Source organism: Gekko japonicus, unplaced genomic scaffold, assembly GCF_001447785.1.
Source record: "Gekko japonicus isolate JY-2015 unplaced genomic scaffold, Gekko_japonicus_V1.1 scaffold5081, whole genome shotgun sequence".
In the NCBI taxonomy this organism is placed as follows: Eukaryota; Metazoa; Chordata; class Lepidosauria; order Squamata; family Gekkonidae; genus Gekko; species Gekko japonicus.
The window spans coordinates 13,735-29,925 of NW_015171654.1; the positions used below are offsets into that span (position 1 = coordinate 13,735).

At 45.2% G+C, this 16,191-nt stretch overlaps 1 protein-coding gene across 1 annotated transcript in view; it reads right to left on the reverse strand.

Annotated features, from left to right (window-relative positions):
• Positions 1-309: 309 nt before the first annotated feature.
• Positions 310-16,191, reverse strand: part of LOC107117826 (vomeronasal type-2 receptor 26-like) — a 43,607-nt gene continuing 27,725 nt past the window's right edge. Inside the window, exons 5-7 of the mRNA XM_015419992.1 lie at positions 3,411-3,458; positions 2,065-2,356; positions 310-414 (exon numbers count right to left, since the gene is read on the reverse strand). Coding sequence (XP_015275478.1) covers positions 310-414; positions 2,065-2,356; positions 3,411-3,458 — 445 coding nt within the window. The remainder of the gene's footprint in view (positions 415-2,064; positions 2,357-3,410; positions 3,459-16,191) is intronic.

Sequence of the window (16,191 nt, forward strand, 5' to 3'; positions counted from 1 at the left end):
TTACATGTATTAGTAATTAATACACACCAAAATTGCTGTATAACTTGCATTTATTCATTACAATAAGATGAGTTTATAATTAGTGAAATTTCATGGCATAATTTTTGTGAGTTATTAAATGAAACATCTTGAACAGCTGCATGGAGCTAGTTGTAAGAATAAATCATAGAATGATAAAATCACAGAATCACAGAGTTGAAAGTGGCCATACAGCCCATCTAGTCCAGACCCCTGCTCTATGCAAATTAATCACAATATATTAATAATCTTTTTTTCAAACACTTATTTCTCATTGATATAACCCCAGAGTCAGTGAATAATGGGCAGAATGTTGTTGAAGAATGGATCTTTGCTACCTTTCCCATCTTGGTAGCAGTCCATCAACCTTACACTTGATACAACATGGTGCAGCGACTGCAAGGGGAAATTGGCAAAAATTCCACATACATTTACTTGTGCAAAATTAGCCCATTTGTGGAAGAGTGAGGTCATTGTCTGACAATTGCCATTCGCACTGCAAGCCCACCCCTGTGTTGTATCCTACCTTGTTCCTAGTGGACCCCAAATCCTCAGGAACACTTTTTAAGGGGGATCACGTGAGGATGCAGAAAAAGCAGCTAACAAACATATGTTGCATAAGCACTACCCTATTCGCACATTCCTAGATCCAAGCTATAATTCTGTGCAGTTTCATTGAGACCCAATTTGGTAAATAAATGTTAGTTTGGTTTCTTGCAGTTGTAAATCCCTGAAAATGTACAGCTTAACATTATTCAATCTCAAAGTATTGAAAGAAAGGTGAACCCACAAAACTGTGACAATAATGTGTCCAACATAATTTCCCTGGTTCTTAATGCAAGACGAAGCTGTTCATTGCCACAAAGTTGTTCCATGTAGAGGAATTACCTTCCAAGGGTGGAGATGTAGAAGAGCATCTCTTTTGCTGTCCCGCACACCTCTGTGATTGGACCTGGATGAGTACATGGAGTGTAAAGCATGTGCCACAGCATAGATGGCATTATAGATACTGTAGCTGTGGCCAGTCATCTGCATTGCGAAAACAGGCTCAGGAAGACTCTCCAACCTCTCCTCCCCAGTACAGGTTCCATTGACTTTGATGGCCATGTTGCAATTTGGATAATGACAGTCGAATGCTTGCTCCCAGAAGCTCTTGAGGAAACTATCCCTTCTGGTCCAGCAAGGTCTGACGACCTGAAGGAATTTTTGATACACTGGAAGCTCACTGGAGTGAATCATGAAGGAAATGGCACCTTGGAACATTTGCAAATCTGAAAGTGATTGAATGCTTGTCAAAGCAAAATCAATCTGGGCAGTCATAATCCACACCTTTCCATCAGATGCATTTTCTACATGTCCAGGAGCTCCAAGAAGCATGAAGTAGCTCAGCCACAAAATGGTGAAAGTTTCTCCATAAAGGACACATGTATTGACTTTCCCATCTGTTACAGGCCGATAAATACTGATGACCATGTCATTGATCTCAAAGATGTTGGTCAAATAGGTTTCTTTTGGAACTCTTTCTACGAATGCAGAACATAATCCATGCTGGGCAAACAGGGACTCCAGGGCCTGCAAGAAATGTTCTCCACTCTCATCATCCACAGCATATAGCCCAACCCATGTCCATCCAAAATGCTTCAATAAATGGATAATTCCCTTGTACTGTTGGGCTTCATTGGGGACCATGCGGTAAAAGGATGGGGACTGTCGTGTATTAGTATTTTCTGAAGCAAAGGAGCCATATGTGAGCTAAAAGACAATGTGGAGATTTTTAAGAAAGGGATAATATGCTGCCTCTGTTTTTTTTTTAAAGGCAGGGTTCTTTTTGTAGCAGGAGCTCCTTTGCAAATTAGGCAACACACCCCTAATGTAGCCAATCCTCCAAGAGCTTATAGAGTTCCTACTGCAAAAAGATCCCTGAAAAAAATGAATATTTGTGACACTGACAACCTGATTTCAGCTTGCCGTTTCAGAGAGTATGAAAGTCAAGGATTCCTCTAACTGATATGAGCTAACACAGTGAAAGAGATGCAGGGATTCTACCTGTGGAATCTTGTAAAGGACTAAAATATCTGCCATGAGGAAGGAGATATCAGAGCCTAGTCCCCCAATGATGGTTATGAGGTTCTTCTCAATGTCACATTTGTAGTTGGGGACAAATCTGTGTAATTTGGAGAGCAGTTCCAGAGTGGTCCGATAGGTCATCTTTCCATCATAGTAGCTGTCACAGACATGGAACCCAAGTGTGATGTTGGGCAAGATCATGGGATTCTCATTGATCTCATCTATGGCAAATGCCAAGGACAGCATGTGCTGGTAGAACTTGGTCACCACACTGCAGAGAGAGGTGCATACTCTATCACAAGTCAATTCTACAATGCATGGGCAACACTTTACCATAGTGCTGACCCACTCTGGGCTCAAATAAATTAACCTAATTTTGAAATCAACTCATCTGAACATTACGAGCTTGCATTGTTTTTTGAAAGGATGGGAAGCTTGCAGTGGCTGGGGAGAAGAGAATTCAAAGAGATGATCATTGAGGGAGGCAGACAGGAAGATACATAAGATAATGAGAGTGCCGCAGGCAATTTCAAAGGGCTCAGTCTGGAGGCGCCTGATTTTACCCCGCCCTCCCTGCACGCAGGCTCAGGGCGGCTTACATGGGGCACAGGCCCGGCATAAAACCCAGTAACAGTAAAATCATAAATGACAATAATACTAATCACAATAAGTAACAATAAAGTGCTTGCAATTATCAAGATGGTCTCAGTTGTTATAATAATGGCAAAGGGCTCAGTCTGGAGGCGCCTGATTAGAATATTCTTTGGTTATTTTGATTGGTTGGATCCAGCCAGCTGATCTTTTGGAGAAAAAGGGGAGTCACTTTTCACCAAAGGCAATGATGGGGCCTGCATGGAGAAAAGCCATGTGGGATGGAGGCTATAGTAAGAAAGAGGATTGGGTGACATGGAGTAAAACAACTGGCTGGATCCCACCACTGAGTTTTGTGCATTTGCAACATCTTGCTTTGTTAGCTACCTTGAGTCAAAGTTGAGACATGGCCTTTTTTATTTATTTTAAAATATTTATCCCTGCTATGAATTCACTATGTCACCTGAGGTAAGCCCCCCTCACAACTTTCTTCACCCCTCCCACCGTCAGCAATATGGGGACAACTGTACCCTTCTCCCTAACATACAAGATGGTTTAACTCTGAGAAGTGCTGTGACCACTTTTAAGCACACTATGCAAATGTTACATATTGTTTATTCTGATATGGAAGCACCACATATATGTACATCCTCTGTGATTCTTTTGACCACATTAAATTTGCTTAGGTTTCCAACTTCACATAAAATGGGGAGAGGGGGGAAAAAATAACTTACATAGGGATGTCAAACAGCTTCTGAGAAGGGTGCTCCTCAAAGGAAGGTCTGTGGAAAACATAAAAGACTTGAGAAGTGATCCCACCAATGATGAGGTCACCGGGCTGATACCACTCATGTGGAACTGGGACGGCATTAGTCGTGGGGCACTTCTTAGCAGTTCCTTTGCATGCCATGTGAGGTAGCAGAAGCAGCAATGCTACTAACGCCACCGTCTGATGGGAAAGGGTCTCTCTGGGCAGAAGGTGCTCCCGTGTCCATCTGCATCCCCACGGCTACATTGCTGAAGGTTCAAGAAGCAAGAAGGGTCAAGAATGGACTCTGCCAAGAGACTTCTCATGGGGAAGACTACCACTCTTTTATTTAACCTCAGCAAAGTTAGACAAAGCCCTGACAATCGGTGACACCACTTTGAAGCCAGAGTTAAAGAAATCAAGGGAGACTTTCTCAAGATTCAAAATACCAGGGTTCTACCTACTTTTACTCCTAACCCCATCTTCTGAAAGGCACGTGAAAGGCTTTATAACTACTCTCCAGGTTGTATATTAGTTATTTTTCTAGTTCCTTCTGAAAGGCTGTTAGAGTTCAGGGAGAAATAATAAATTATGGTGATTTAGAAAATTGCATGGGGGATTAATTACTTCTGCAAAAGTTGGGATCTTAATAATAGCGCTGTTACCAAATGGCTTTTCTTCACCACTTCTTAGTTGGATAAACAAGTAGGAGATGGGTTCTGTCTGGCCAGAGGAAGCAACTCACAAGGCCCTGTGGTGAAAGTGGACCACTATATTTGTGAATCAGAATTGGCTATCTTCTCCTCTCATCCACAATAAAGTTAAAGAATTATCAGAATTTTTGCTAAATGGCACAGCAAGTCCCCTGTTGAATGCTGGTTTAGAACCCTGGCAAAGGCTTTTAGGGATTAATTGAGGCCTGACTAAATCCCATCACATTTCCTATGATATCATTGTGGAGGGGCGTGATATTAAAATCAGTAGAAGGCTGGGGCGTAGCTCTTCCCTCTGAAGCGGGCCCTCAGAAAGCTCTCTAGCACAAGCTGCAATCTCCTTGGCCAAAAGATGGCAGCAAAGATGCTCACCAGCTCACCATCTGGGACTTTTTAGCTTCGAAAAGAGATGACTAAGGGGGAATATGATAGAGGTTTCTAAAATTATATTTGGGTGGAGAGAGTTGACAAAGAAACACTTTTCTCCCTTTCCCAAAATACTAGAACTCACAGGCATCCAATGAAGCTTTTGGGCAACAGATTCAGGATGAACAAAAGGAAATACTACTTTACACAGAAACTGATTAATATGTGGAATTTGCTGCTAGAGAATGTAGTGATGGCCACAGGAATAACAAGCATTAAAAGGGGATTTGATTCATGGAAGATAGGTTTATCAATAGCTACTAGCCATGGTGACTGAGAGGAAACTCTACATTCAGAGGCACTAAAACGCTGAATCCCACAGCCAGGAAGCAACATCTGGGAAAGGCCTGGCCATGGCGCCCTCCTGCTGGCCCTACAGAGGAACTGGTTGGCCACTGTGTGAGACTGGATACTGGTCTAGATGGACCACTGGTCAGAGGTCAATTGGGGAGATTGCAGTTCCCCCGGGTGAGGTGCGGGGGCAGGGCACATGATGAAGCCCCGCCCCTGCTTCCGGCCGCCCCACTTCCGGCCCTCATTCAGCCAGGAGGAGGTAGGAGAAGAGGGAGGGTAAGTTGCTTCCTCCCCGCCTCTCCCCATTCCTGCCTGCCTGGGGCCAGGGAGGGCCTTGGCGGGGCTTCCTCGCACTCCCGCCGGCCTTGCAGGTCCACCACCGGGCCCCTGATGTCAGGGGGTGTGGCATATGCTAATGAGTTATGCTAATGAGTTCCCCTAGCTCTTTTTCTATGAAACGACCCCTGCCACTGGTCTGATCCAGCAGGGATCTTCTTATGCCCTTAAGTATGCTCCTTTGGAACCTCATTGGGTAGAAAGGTAAAGTATAAAGAAGCAAATAGCTAAATATCCCTTTGACGGAACTGATCTAGGTAGTGTTTTATCAGCATTGAGAACTTCCTCCCTTGTAATTTAATTTCCTCATTTTAGGGCCTAGCATTCTTATTTGCAAAAGAAAGAAACAGGAGAGGTGCTCAGTGACTGGGGGGAGCAGTGTGGACATATTTATTCCTACTGATTCCACTGACAGTAAAACTTGGCAGGGATAATAATCTCTGTTTGGAATGATTCATAATTGTGCCATTTGTTCTGTTGGCCAGAGCTCCAGCAGAGGGCATTGGAAGAGTTAGTAAGTAAATCAGAAAATTAGTCTCTGTAGATTTTCCGGGTTGTGTGGCCATGGTCTTGGGATTGTAGAACCTGATGTTTCTCCAGTAGCTGTGACTGGAATCCGTGGAGGTATAACACAGAAAGATGGAGTACTCTCTGTGTCAAGAAATCAGAAAGTGGTTATCGAGGGGAAATGCTGAAGGGAAGTGTGGGGGTCAAAATGTGGTAACAATACTGCACAAGACCGGAGGGGGGTTGAAATTTGCGGGGAATCCTTGCTAGGCAAAAAAAGGGTATATTTGTCTCCCCTGCAAATGTATCCAAGTCATTTTTATTCATTTTTTTAGCAACACTTTCAATGGAATTGAACAAAGCTGGGAAGAAAACAGCCAAGGAAGTCACTGGCTGGGTGAAACTGATGGGCACAGAAGGGGTTCATCACCTTGCCTTCTCTTGGGCTCTCTGTAACTACTACCACCCACCACTGCAAACACAGACACAGAATTGCAGCCACAACCTGGTGAAAGAAAAACACAGACAATAACCAGTCTTTAAAGCAGATGCCCCCCCCCCATTTTAATGAAAGCACCTCTCTGTCAAGCCCCTTTATGCTGAAAAGTTGATGCAGGGGAGGGGACATGAGTCCCCTTATGCAAATCACAACATTTAGCTATAACTTCTTAGAGTCTCCTGTGTCCCCAAAACTGGACCTTCCTCAACCACTGGCAGGTAGTCCACCTCTTGACAAACATGGAATACGCCTTTGCTTTGATCTTGATTTTCATCAGCCCTTCATGTGAGTCTGTCTTGGAAGTGAAGGCATGAAATAATTCTTCTGTTATTGATCTGTAGATCACGACTGAACTTTTCTCTTCTTCTTCTCCTCCCAGGGGTCCTCTCCCAAGTCACACTGGTGGAATCAGGGCCAGGAACAGCCAAGCCTGGAGAGTCGATCAGGCTGAGCTGCAAAGTCACCGGATACTCCATTTCTACTGGTTCCTGGTGGAGCTGGATAAGGCAGCCTCCTGGCAAAGGCCTAGAATGGGTAGCATTTATAACAACTGGCGGGAGCACGTACTATGCACCCTCTCTCCAAAGCAGGATTTCTATCTCCAAAGACGATGGCAGGAATGAGTTCTACCTGCAGATGTCCTCCCTGACTGTTGCAGACTCAGCCACATACTACTGTGCAAGAGACACAGCGAGAGGACTGAACTAAGAGCCCTGGCAAAAAAGGGAAAGCAGGTTTTAGACATAGTGGAAAGAAATTCATAATTTCTTTGGAGGTTTGAATGAAACAAAACCTTCACCAGGAGCTTTTGAAGTGTTTCTCTCTGGGCAGAGAACAGGCAGAAGTGGGGAAGTCAGTTCAGTTGTTTTCCAGCCTCACCTCAGCCAACCTTTTTGAAAAGCTAACAGGTCTAGCTAGAGACAATGGGATTTTCATGCTCCCCCCTCCTCCAAGGAGGAAATATACATTTGGAAGAACTTCTTTGACCCTGTTTGACCTGCTCAGTGGAAAGAAAAAGAGAAATGGTAAGATTCCTGGGAGAAAGGAAAAAAGTCTTTTTTGTGCTGATTCCATCACAGCAGACAGAACTCTTGCATGAGGTCTGTGGGAGGAGGCCATTGCTATTTTGCACACCCAAAAGAGGCTTCAAGGTAATTGAAACTCTGTAGAACAACAGATAACTTCTTAAGCTAAGGAACCTGCCTCTGATAGGGCACGTATCTCATAGGACATGTATAGAGAAAGGGAGAGAGAAATTGAGCTTTACCCTTTTCACTTGAATCCCTTGCTCAGTCTGGTGTTGACCTAAGAGTTTCTTATTTATTTTTATTTTATTCTCATTATATTCAATTTATAGCAGAGCCCACCCTTCCCTGCATAGCAGGGCTCAGGGCAGAGAACATCACTAGTGGAACAACATTAAAACAGTAACTATAAACCAATCATTAAACGATGAAACCCCAAGTAGTAACACAATCAAAACTGAACATTCAGATGGCAAGCAATACAGCTCAGTGGAAATTATGCATCATTTGTGCGTGGATGTTGAATGACCATACAGCTGATGGACAGATGCACAGAGCAGGGGGAGGCCAATATTGAGGGAATTTCTGCTGCTTCAGCCATGGGCCTGGCAGAACAGCTCCATTTTACAACCCCTGCAGAACTGCATTAAGTCAGGTGAGCATTCCAGCAGGCTGGTGCCAGAGCTGAACAGGCTGTGCCTCTGGCTGAGGCTAAGAGGATGTGTTTCAGGCCAGGGATCACCAGAAGAAGAAGTATGATTGTGAACATTTTCTTTTTAATAAAAGTTTGATCCTGGCTGTGGTTCTCTGTGCCACATAGCTCTCTACTGTCTCGGAAACACTATTTTAAAAGAAGCACCAGGAGGAAGGGGAGGGCAGTCAGTTGGCAAGCGGTGCCCAAGGCAGGAAGCTGTCCCCATGGTAACCAAGCACTGGCATAGCAGGAGACACAGAGGCAAGGCCTCAGAACATGGAAGGGAGGCTGGGAGTCCTGACCCTTCCAGTGAGCAATTCCTACAAAGGTCAGATGGTGGCAGTGGTTGAACAGAGAGAGAGAAAAGTGAAAGAAAACCGCAGGCAACAGCCAGTCTCCCCAAGGGTTGTTGCCCTTCTTAATGAAGGCATCACTCTGCCAGCCCCTTTATCCTGTGAAGGGGATGAAGGGGCAAGGGAAGATGAGTTCCTTATGCAAATCACAAGCCCTGAGATACATCTTCTTAAACTGCTTCTCAGTTAACAGGCGAACATCTTCCCAAAACTAGCACTTCCTAAACCACTGGCAGGTAGTTGTCTATCAGCAAACATGAGATATCCCTTTGCATTGATGTTGGTTTTCATCAGTCCTTCATGTGAGTCTCTTTGGGAGGCAAAGGTATGAAATAATTCTGCTGTTACTTGTATTTGGATAGATCATAGCTGAACCTTTCTCTCTCTTTTTTTTTTCCTCCCAGGGGTTCTTTCTCAAGTCACACTGGTGGAATCCGGCCCAGGAACAGCCAAGCCTGGAGAGTCTATCAGGCTGAGCTGCAAAGTCACCGGATTCTCTAGTGGTTACTGGTGGAGCTGGATAAGGCAGCCTCCTGGCAAAGGCCTAGAACGGATAGCGGCTATCGCTTATAGTGGGAGTATGTACCATGTGCCTTCTCTCCAAAGCAGGATTTCTATCTCCAAAGACAATGGGAAGAATGACCTGCAGATGTCCTCCCTGACTGTTGCAGACTCAGCCACATACTACTGTGCAAGAGACACAGCGAGAGAACTGAACTAAGTACCCAGGCAAAAAAGGGAAGCAGGTTGTAGACACAGGTCATCTGTGTTTACCAGCATAGTTTCCTCCGCCTTGTTTTGCACATGAACAGCCAATTTTCTTGTCCCTCTGACAAAGATTTTCCTCTACAAAGACTAAGGAGAAAGCAGAAGAGAAGTGTCATGGAATAAAGTCTTGTGGAATAAATAATAAATTACAGTAATTTTGATATCTGCAGAAGGAGGAGGAGGAGGAGTTGGATTTATACCCCACCCTTCACATGGAGTCTTAGAGTGGCTTATGATCACTTTCCCTTCCCCTCCCCACAACAGACAACCTGTGAGGTAGGCGGGGCTGAGAGAGCTCTGAAAAAAACACCCTGCTCTTGAGAGAACAGCCCTGAGAGAACTGTGACTGACCCAAGGTCACTCAGCTGGGTACGTAGGGTTGCCATTTCCCCAGTTGGGGCAGGGATCCCCCGATTTCAGGAGCCCCAATCCATCAGGGCCCCGCTGGCTAGCAGGGGATGTCCCACCCTGAGAAGCCCCCTCCCAGCGCATGCCGGCGCCAGTGTGATGACGTCACCTGGGAGTGACATCATTGAATTTCCAACATTGAGGGAATGCTCTAGGTTTTGGGGTATCCTCTTTCGTTTTGAGGCCCAAAAATCCAACATTGGAAATGAGATTTCACTTCTGGGTGGAAAGATTGGGAGCCCCCCCCCCCCCCCACCAGTCTCCAGGTAGGACTGCACAAGGCCCATGCAGCAAAAGAGCTGGTAGAATCAACGAGATGAAACTCCAAAGATGGTCTGCCTGCCCAAGACTCCCACTAAATATGCAAGTATACAACCATCAATAACATCAGTAGCCATGTCATGACCATTATAACATAGTAATCAATGGTAGTGTCATACAGAACAGATAAAATACAAATTGTCAAAAGACCAAGAAGTACATACAAGCAGAGTAATCATGGTAAGGAACAATAACAATGTGTAAACAAAGATTCATAGTAGCCAGTAACAGCAATAATTGTCCATAACAGCAAAACAAGGTCCCGGTATAACTCCCTTATTTCTTCAGTTCTCTTCCTCAGTTGCTGTAAGCCTCTAGAATGAAACAAAATATACAATGAACCACAGTAGGCATCCTACTCATGCTTACCAAATTGCTAATGCAAACACTGTAGCGTGCCCCGACTCACCGAATGTTCTGTATTGAATGCACTAATGCAAGGGCTTTTACAGACTGTCAGGAGTGACCTTGATGTGAACCACCTGGTCTCCCATTCGGGATGATTCACTGCAATGTTTTAAGATAAAGGATAAGGAGCTCAGTATAATACTCCCAAACATTTAAGGAATGTTTTGTGTATCACAGTTACAATAATATTCACAGTCCCCATGTAAATAACCCTGAATCTCTCAGCACACTCCCTCAATCTCCAGGCAAGTTGCCAAAAAGCAGCCAGGAGGCCACCGTTAAGTCATAACTGTTCGTGAAATATTCAAGTAACTACCGTCCCAAGTAAAAACACCATATGGGCTGCACTAAGAATGATTCTACCCTCTGCTTACATCGGAAAGGAACAAATACCCCACAATCACTGCAGCACAGCCTGCTACCAATTCAACAGTGGAATGTTCTCAATTGAGGGAATGGCCACATTGTTATTGTTATTGTTCCTTACCATGATTACTCTGCCTGTATGTACTTCTTGGTCTTTTGACAATTTGAATTTTATCTGTTCTGTATGACACTATCATTACAATTGATTACTATGTTATAACGGACACGGCATGGTTACTGGTGTTATTGATGGTTGTATACTTGCATATTTAGTGGGAGTCTTGGGCAGGCAGCCCGTCTTTGGAGTTTCATCTCACTGATTCTAGTAGCCAGGTAGGACCTGGGAACCCTATGACAGCATGTGGAGGAGTGGGGAATCAAACAGGATGTTTGATATCAGCCAATGGAGGTTAAATTGTCCCTGCAATTTTAAAAAATTCTTTGGTGGCAATTGCCACCACAACACAAACATCTTCACTGTGTGACTGAAGATCAGTTGTGTATATGCAGGGAAATATTTTCAAACTATCTATTTCTTTTAAAAAGTGCCCTGTTAAACAGAGCTTCTGGCTGGAATGTGGAAGAGTTATGCATAACTCATTCCATGATATTTTGATAGATGATATCAAATGATAAATTGGTTGCAGTGCTGTGAGCAAACAATAATTAATTTTGTTGTTGAAGGTTTTCATGGCTGGCGTTCTTTAGTTGTTGTAGATTTTCTGAGCTGTATGGCTGTGGTCTTGGCATTGTAGGACCAGACGTTTTGCCAGCAGCTGTGACTGGCATCCTCAGAGGTATAACACAGGAAGACGGGGTACTCTCTGTGTCAAGGTGAGAAGAAAAATGGTAGGCAGGTAATTTACCGTATATCTACTCAGGAAGGTAGGGTAGGGCTGAGTCATTATCTTGAAGGAGTTCCCCGGGCTGTGACATGCTACCGGAGGAGTTTTCCTGAGGAGGTTCTTTTGCTTATGGATTGGCGGTTGAAATTCTAATCTTATCTGTAGTGCCATTGCAAGATGTAGAACATTTTGTGTTTTCCAGGAGAGGAAACCATGCCCTATTGATTTTTAACTCTCTTCTTTCCTTTGTGTGTATGTTTATGTTCAAGGGGAAATGCTGAAGGGAAGTGTGGAGGTCGAAACATGGCAACAATACTGCACAAGACAGGAGGGGTGGTTGAAATTTGCAGGGAATCCTCGGTAGGCAAAAGTACAGTATATACACCTCCCCTGCAAATGTATCCCAGTCATTTTAAAAAAATTCTTTTTCTTCAGCAGCACTTTCAATGGAATTGAACAGAGCTGGGAAGAAAGCAGCCGAGGAGGTCACTGGGTGGGTGTAACTGGCGGGCACAGAGGGTGTAACTGGCGGGCACATCACCCACTCCTTGCCTTCTCTTGGGCCCTCTTTAACTAATACCACCCACCTTGGCAAACACAGAATTGCAGCCACATCCTGGGGAAAGAAAAACACAGAAAATGGCCAGTCTTCCAAGCAAATGCCCTCCCCCCCATTTGAATGAAAGCCTCACTCTGCCAGCCCCTTTATGCTGAAAAGAAGTTGCGGGGGGGATGGACACGAGCCCCCTTATGCAAATCACAACGATTAGCTATAACTTCTTAGAGCCTCCTGTGTTCCCAAAACTGGGCCTTTCGAACCCACTGGCAGGTTGTCCAACTAATGACAAACATGGAATACTCCTTTGCTTTGATGCTGATTTTCATCAGCCCTTCATGTGAGTCTCTCTTGGAAGGGAAGGCATGAAATAATTTTTTTCCATTATTAATCTGTAGATTGATCACAACTGAACTTTTCTCTTCTTCTCCTCCTCCCAGGGGTCCTCTCCCAAGTCACACTGGTGGAATCAGGGCCAGGAACAGCCAAGCCTGCAGAGTCTATCAGGCTGAGCTGCAAAGTCACCGGATACTCCATCTCTAGTGACTACTACTGGAGCTGGATAAGGCAGCCTCCTGGCAAAGGCATAGAATGGGTAGCAGCTATACATTATGGTGGGAGCACGTACTATGCACCCTCTCTCCAAAGCAGGATTTCTATCTCCAAAGATGACGGCAAGAATGAGTTCTACCTGCAGATGTCCTCCCTGACTGCTGCAGACTCAGCCACATACTACTGTGCAAGAGACACAGTGAAAGAACTGAACTAACAGCCCAGACAAAAAAAAGGGAAGCAGGCTGTAGACACAGTGTGAAGAAATGCATATTTTCTTTGGAGCTTTGAAAAGAGCAAAATCTTCCACAGGATTTTTTACTTCTGACAAGAGATTTGGAAGAATTAAGTACTAGAAAGACTTCAGGAAGCGCTTCTTTGACCCCAGCTGACCTGGTCAGTGGAAGGAGAAAAAGAAATGATAAAATTTCTGGGAGCAATCATGAAGGTCTTTTTTGTGCTGATTTCATTGAGGCAGACACAACTCTTGCCTAAGGTCTGTAGGAGGAGGCCATTGCGATTTCCTGGCCTGCACACCTGAAAGAGGCTTCAAGGTAATGGAACTCTGTAGAACACTGGGTGACTTTCTAAGCTAAGGAGCCTGCTTTATATCTAACATCTGATAGGGCATGTATAGAGGGAGGGACAGAGGAATTGAGTTTTACCCTTTTCTTTTTAATGCCTTGCTCAATCTGGTGCTGTGATAAGAGTATTTTGACCCCAGTCACATGGGCCAGATAATTCACAGGGGAATGGAGGCTTTTAGCTGCAGAGAAAAAAGAAGCATGGTAGCACAATCTCACGTTCCCCCGTGGCTGCGTCCTCTGGCCTTCAGCAGCTGATCAGACCAGCGAGGCAACACAGCAGGAAAACAGCAGGACCACATTTGTGTGCATGCGCCCAATACAGATGGCTGCTGGATGCGAAGCACGTCTCCAATCAGACGCCCATCCACGCCGTGCATTTACCAGAAGATAGTGCATCAAAGCAGGTAGTTTTTAACTCCGGGTCTTCTGCTGGAAGCCACAGGTTGGCCATGGGTGTGCTCCACTTGCCAGATGTGGCGGTGTGATTGCGTCCGAATAATCCGCCCACCACCCGTAGCTCTCCCCCAGCTACTTCGGCGTGTGAATGGGGCCTTTATTTATTTTTATTTTATTCTCATTATATTCAATTTAAAGCCTGTCCTTCCCTGCATAGCAGGGCTCAGGGCGGGTAACATCAGTAGTGGAACAACACTGATACAATAAATATAAATAAATCATTAAACAATGAAACCCCAAGTAGTAACACAATCAAAATTGAGCAGTAAGATGGCAAGCAGTACATTTCAATGGAGATTATGCATCATATCTGTCTATGGATGTTGATGCCCCACTGGTGGACCTCCTGATGGCACTGGTATTTCTGGCCACTGTGTGATACAGAGTGTTGGACTGGATGGGCCTTGGCCTGATCCAACATTGGCATCTCTTATGTTCTCTTATGTTCTTATGTTCTTATGTTCTTAATGATAATATATCTTGCACAGAGCAGGGGGAGGCCAATATTGATGGAATTTCTGCCACCTCAAGCATGGGCCTGGCAGAACAGCTCCATTTTTCATGCCCTGCATTAAGAACATAAGAACATAAGAGAAGCCAATGTTGGATCAGGCCAATGGCCCATCTAGTCCAACACTCTGTGTCACACAGTGGCCAAAAATACCAGGTGCCATCAGGAGGTCCACCAGTGGGGCCAGGATACTAGAAGCCTGTTGACCCCCCCCAACTGTTGACCCCCCCCAACTCCCAAGAATACAGAGCATCACCTGCCCCATTAAGTCCTGCAGGGCCAGGATCTCACTCAGGAGAGCGTTCCCCCAGGCTGGTGTCAGAGATGAAAAGGCTCTGGCTCTGACTGAGGCTAAGTGGATGTTTTTTGGGCCAGGGATCTCCAGAAGTCTGCTTGTGAACATTTTCTTTTTAATAAAAGCTTTGAAAGTTTTAATCCTGGTAGTGGTTCTCTGTGCCACATAGACCTCCACTATCTTGGAAACACTATTTTAAAAGGAGCACCAAGAGGAAGGGGAGGGCAGTCAGTTGGCAAGCAGTGCCCAAGGCAGGAAGCTGTCCCCATGGTAACCAGACACTGAGTAGGTGGAGACACAGAGGCCAGTGAGCAATTCCTACAAAGGTCAGATGGTGGCGGCGATTGAACAGAGAGAGAAAAGTGAAAGAAAACTGCAGACAACAGCCAGTCTTCCCAACGGTTGTTGCCCTTCTTAATGAAGTCATCACTCTGCCAGCCCCTTTATCCTGCGAAGGGGATGAAGGGGTAGGGGAAGATGAGCCCCTTATGCAAATCACAAGCCCTGAGCTACATCTTCTTAAACTGCTTCTCAGTTAACAGGCGGACATCTTCCCAAAACTAGCACTTCCCAAACCACTGGCAGGTAGTTGTCTATCAGCAAACATGAGATATCCCTTTGCATTGATGTTGGTTTTCATCAGTCCTTCATGTGAGTCTCTTTGGGAGGTAAAGGTATGAAATAATTCTGCTGTTACTTGTATTTGGACTGATCATAGCTGAACCTTTCCCTTGGTTTTGTTTTTGCTTTCCTCCCAGGGGTCCTTTCTCATGTCACACTGGTGGAATCAGGCCCAGGAACAGCCAAGCCTGGAGAGTCTATCAGGCTGACCTGCATCGTCACCGGATACTCCATCTCTAGTGGCAATGCCTGGAACTGGATAAGGCAGCCTCCTGGCAAAGGCCTAGAACGGATAGCGGCTATCGCTTATAGTGGGAGTATGTACCATGTGCCTTCTCTCCAAAGCAGGATTTCTATCTCCAAAGACAATGGGAAGAATGAGGTCTACCTGCAGATGTCCTCCCTGACTACTGCAGACTCAGCCACATACTACTGTGCAAGAGAGAAACACAGTGAGCAAAGTGAACTAAGAGCCCAGACAAAAAAAAAAGGGAAGCGGGTTTTAGACACAGGAAGGCGCCAACTGAGTTCACCAGCATTGGGTCCTCTGCCCTGTTTTGCACATAACAACCAATGTTCTTGTCCCTCAGACAATGATTTTCCTCTACAAAGACTACGGGGAAAGCTGAAGGGAAGTGTCAGGGAATAATGTGTTGGAGGATTAAGAATAAATCATGGTGATTTTGATCATTGTGTATGTGGGGGGGTAATTACTTCTGCAAAAGTTGGGCTCTGAATAATATCACTGTTACCAAATAACTTATCTTCTCCTCCACCTCTTAGTCGGATAAACAAGTAGGGGGTGGGTTCTGTCTGGCCAAAGGAAGGAACTCACAAAATTCTGTGGTGAAAGTGGACCACTATATTTGTGTTCCAGAAAGGGCTATGGTACAATTAGCCTTCTTCTCCCCTCATCTACAAGAATGACCAGGTTTTTGCTAAATGGCATGGCAAGTTCCCTGCTGAATGTTGGTCCAGCTCTCCAGCAGAGACATTTAAGGATTCATCTAGGCCTGACTACATCCCAAGTTAGGGTTCCCAAATCCCCCCGGGGGGTGGATTTCCCCCGCTTTTGAGGCCCTATTTCCGCCCCCGTGGAATCGGGCCCGGGGGAAACCCCACCCCCGCATGCGTGCCGCCCAGATGTGACGTACAGACGCTGGGCATGCTGGGGGCGGGGCCACAGCCATTTGAGGGGAAAACATAGAGTTTCCCCCTAAAATGGC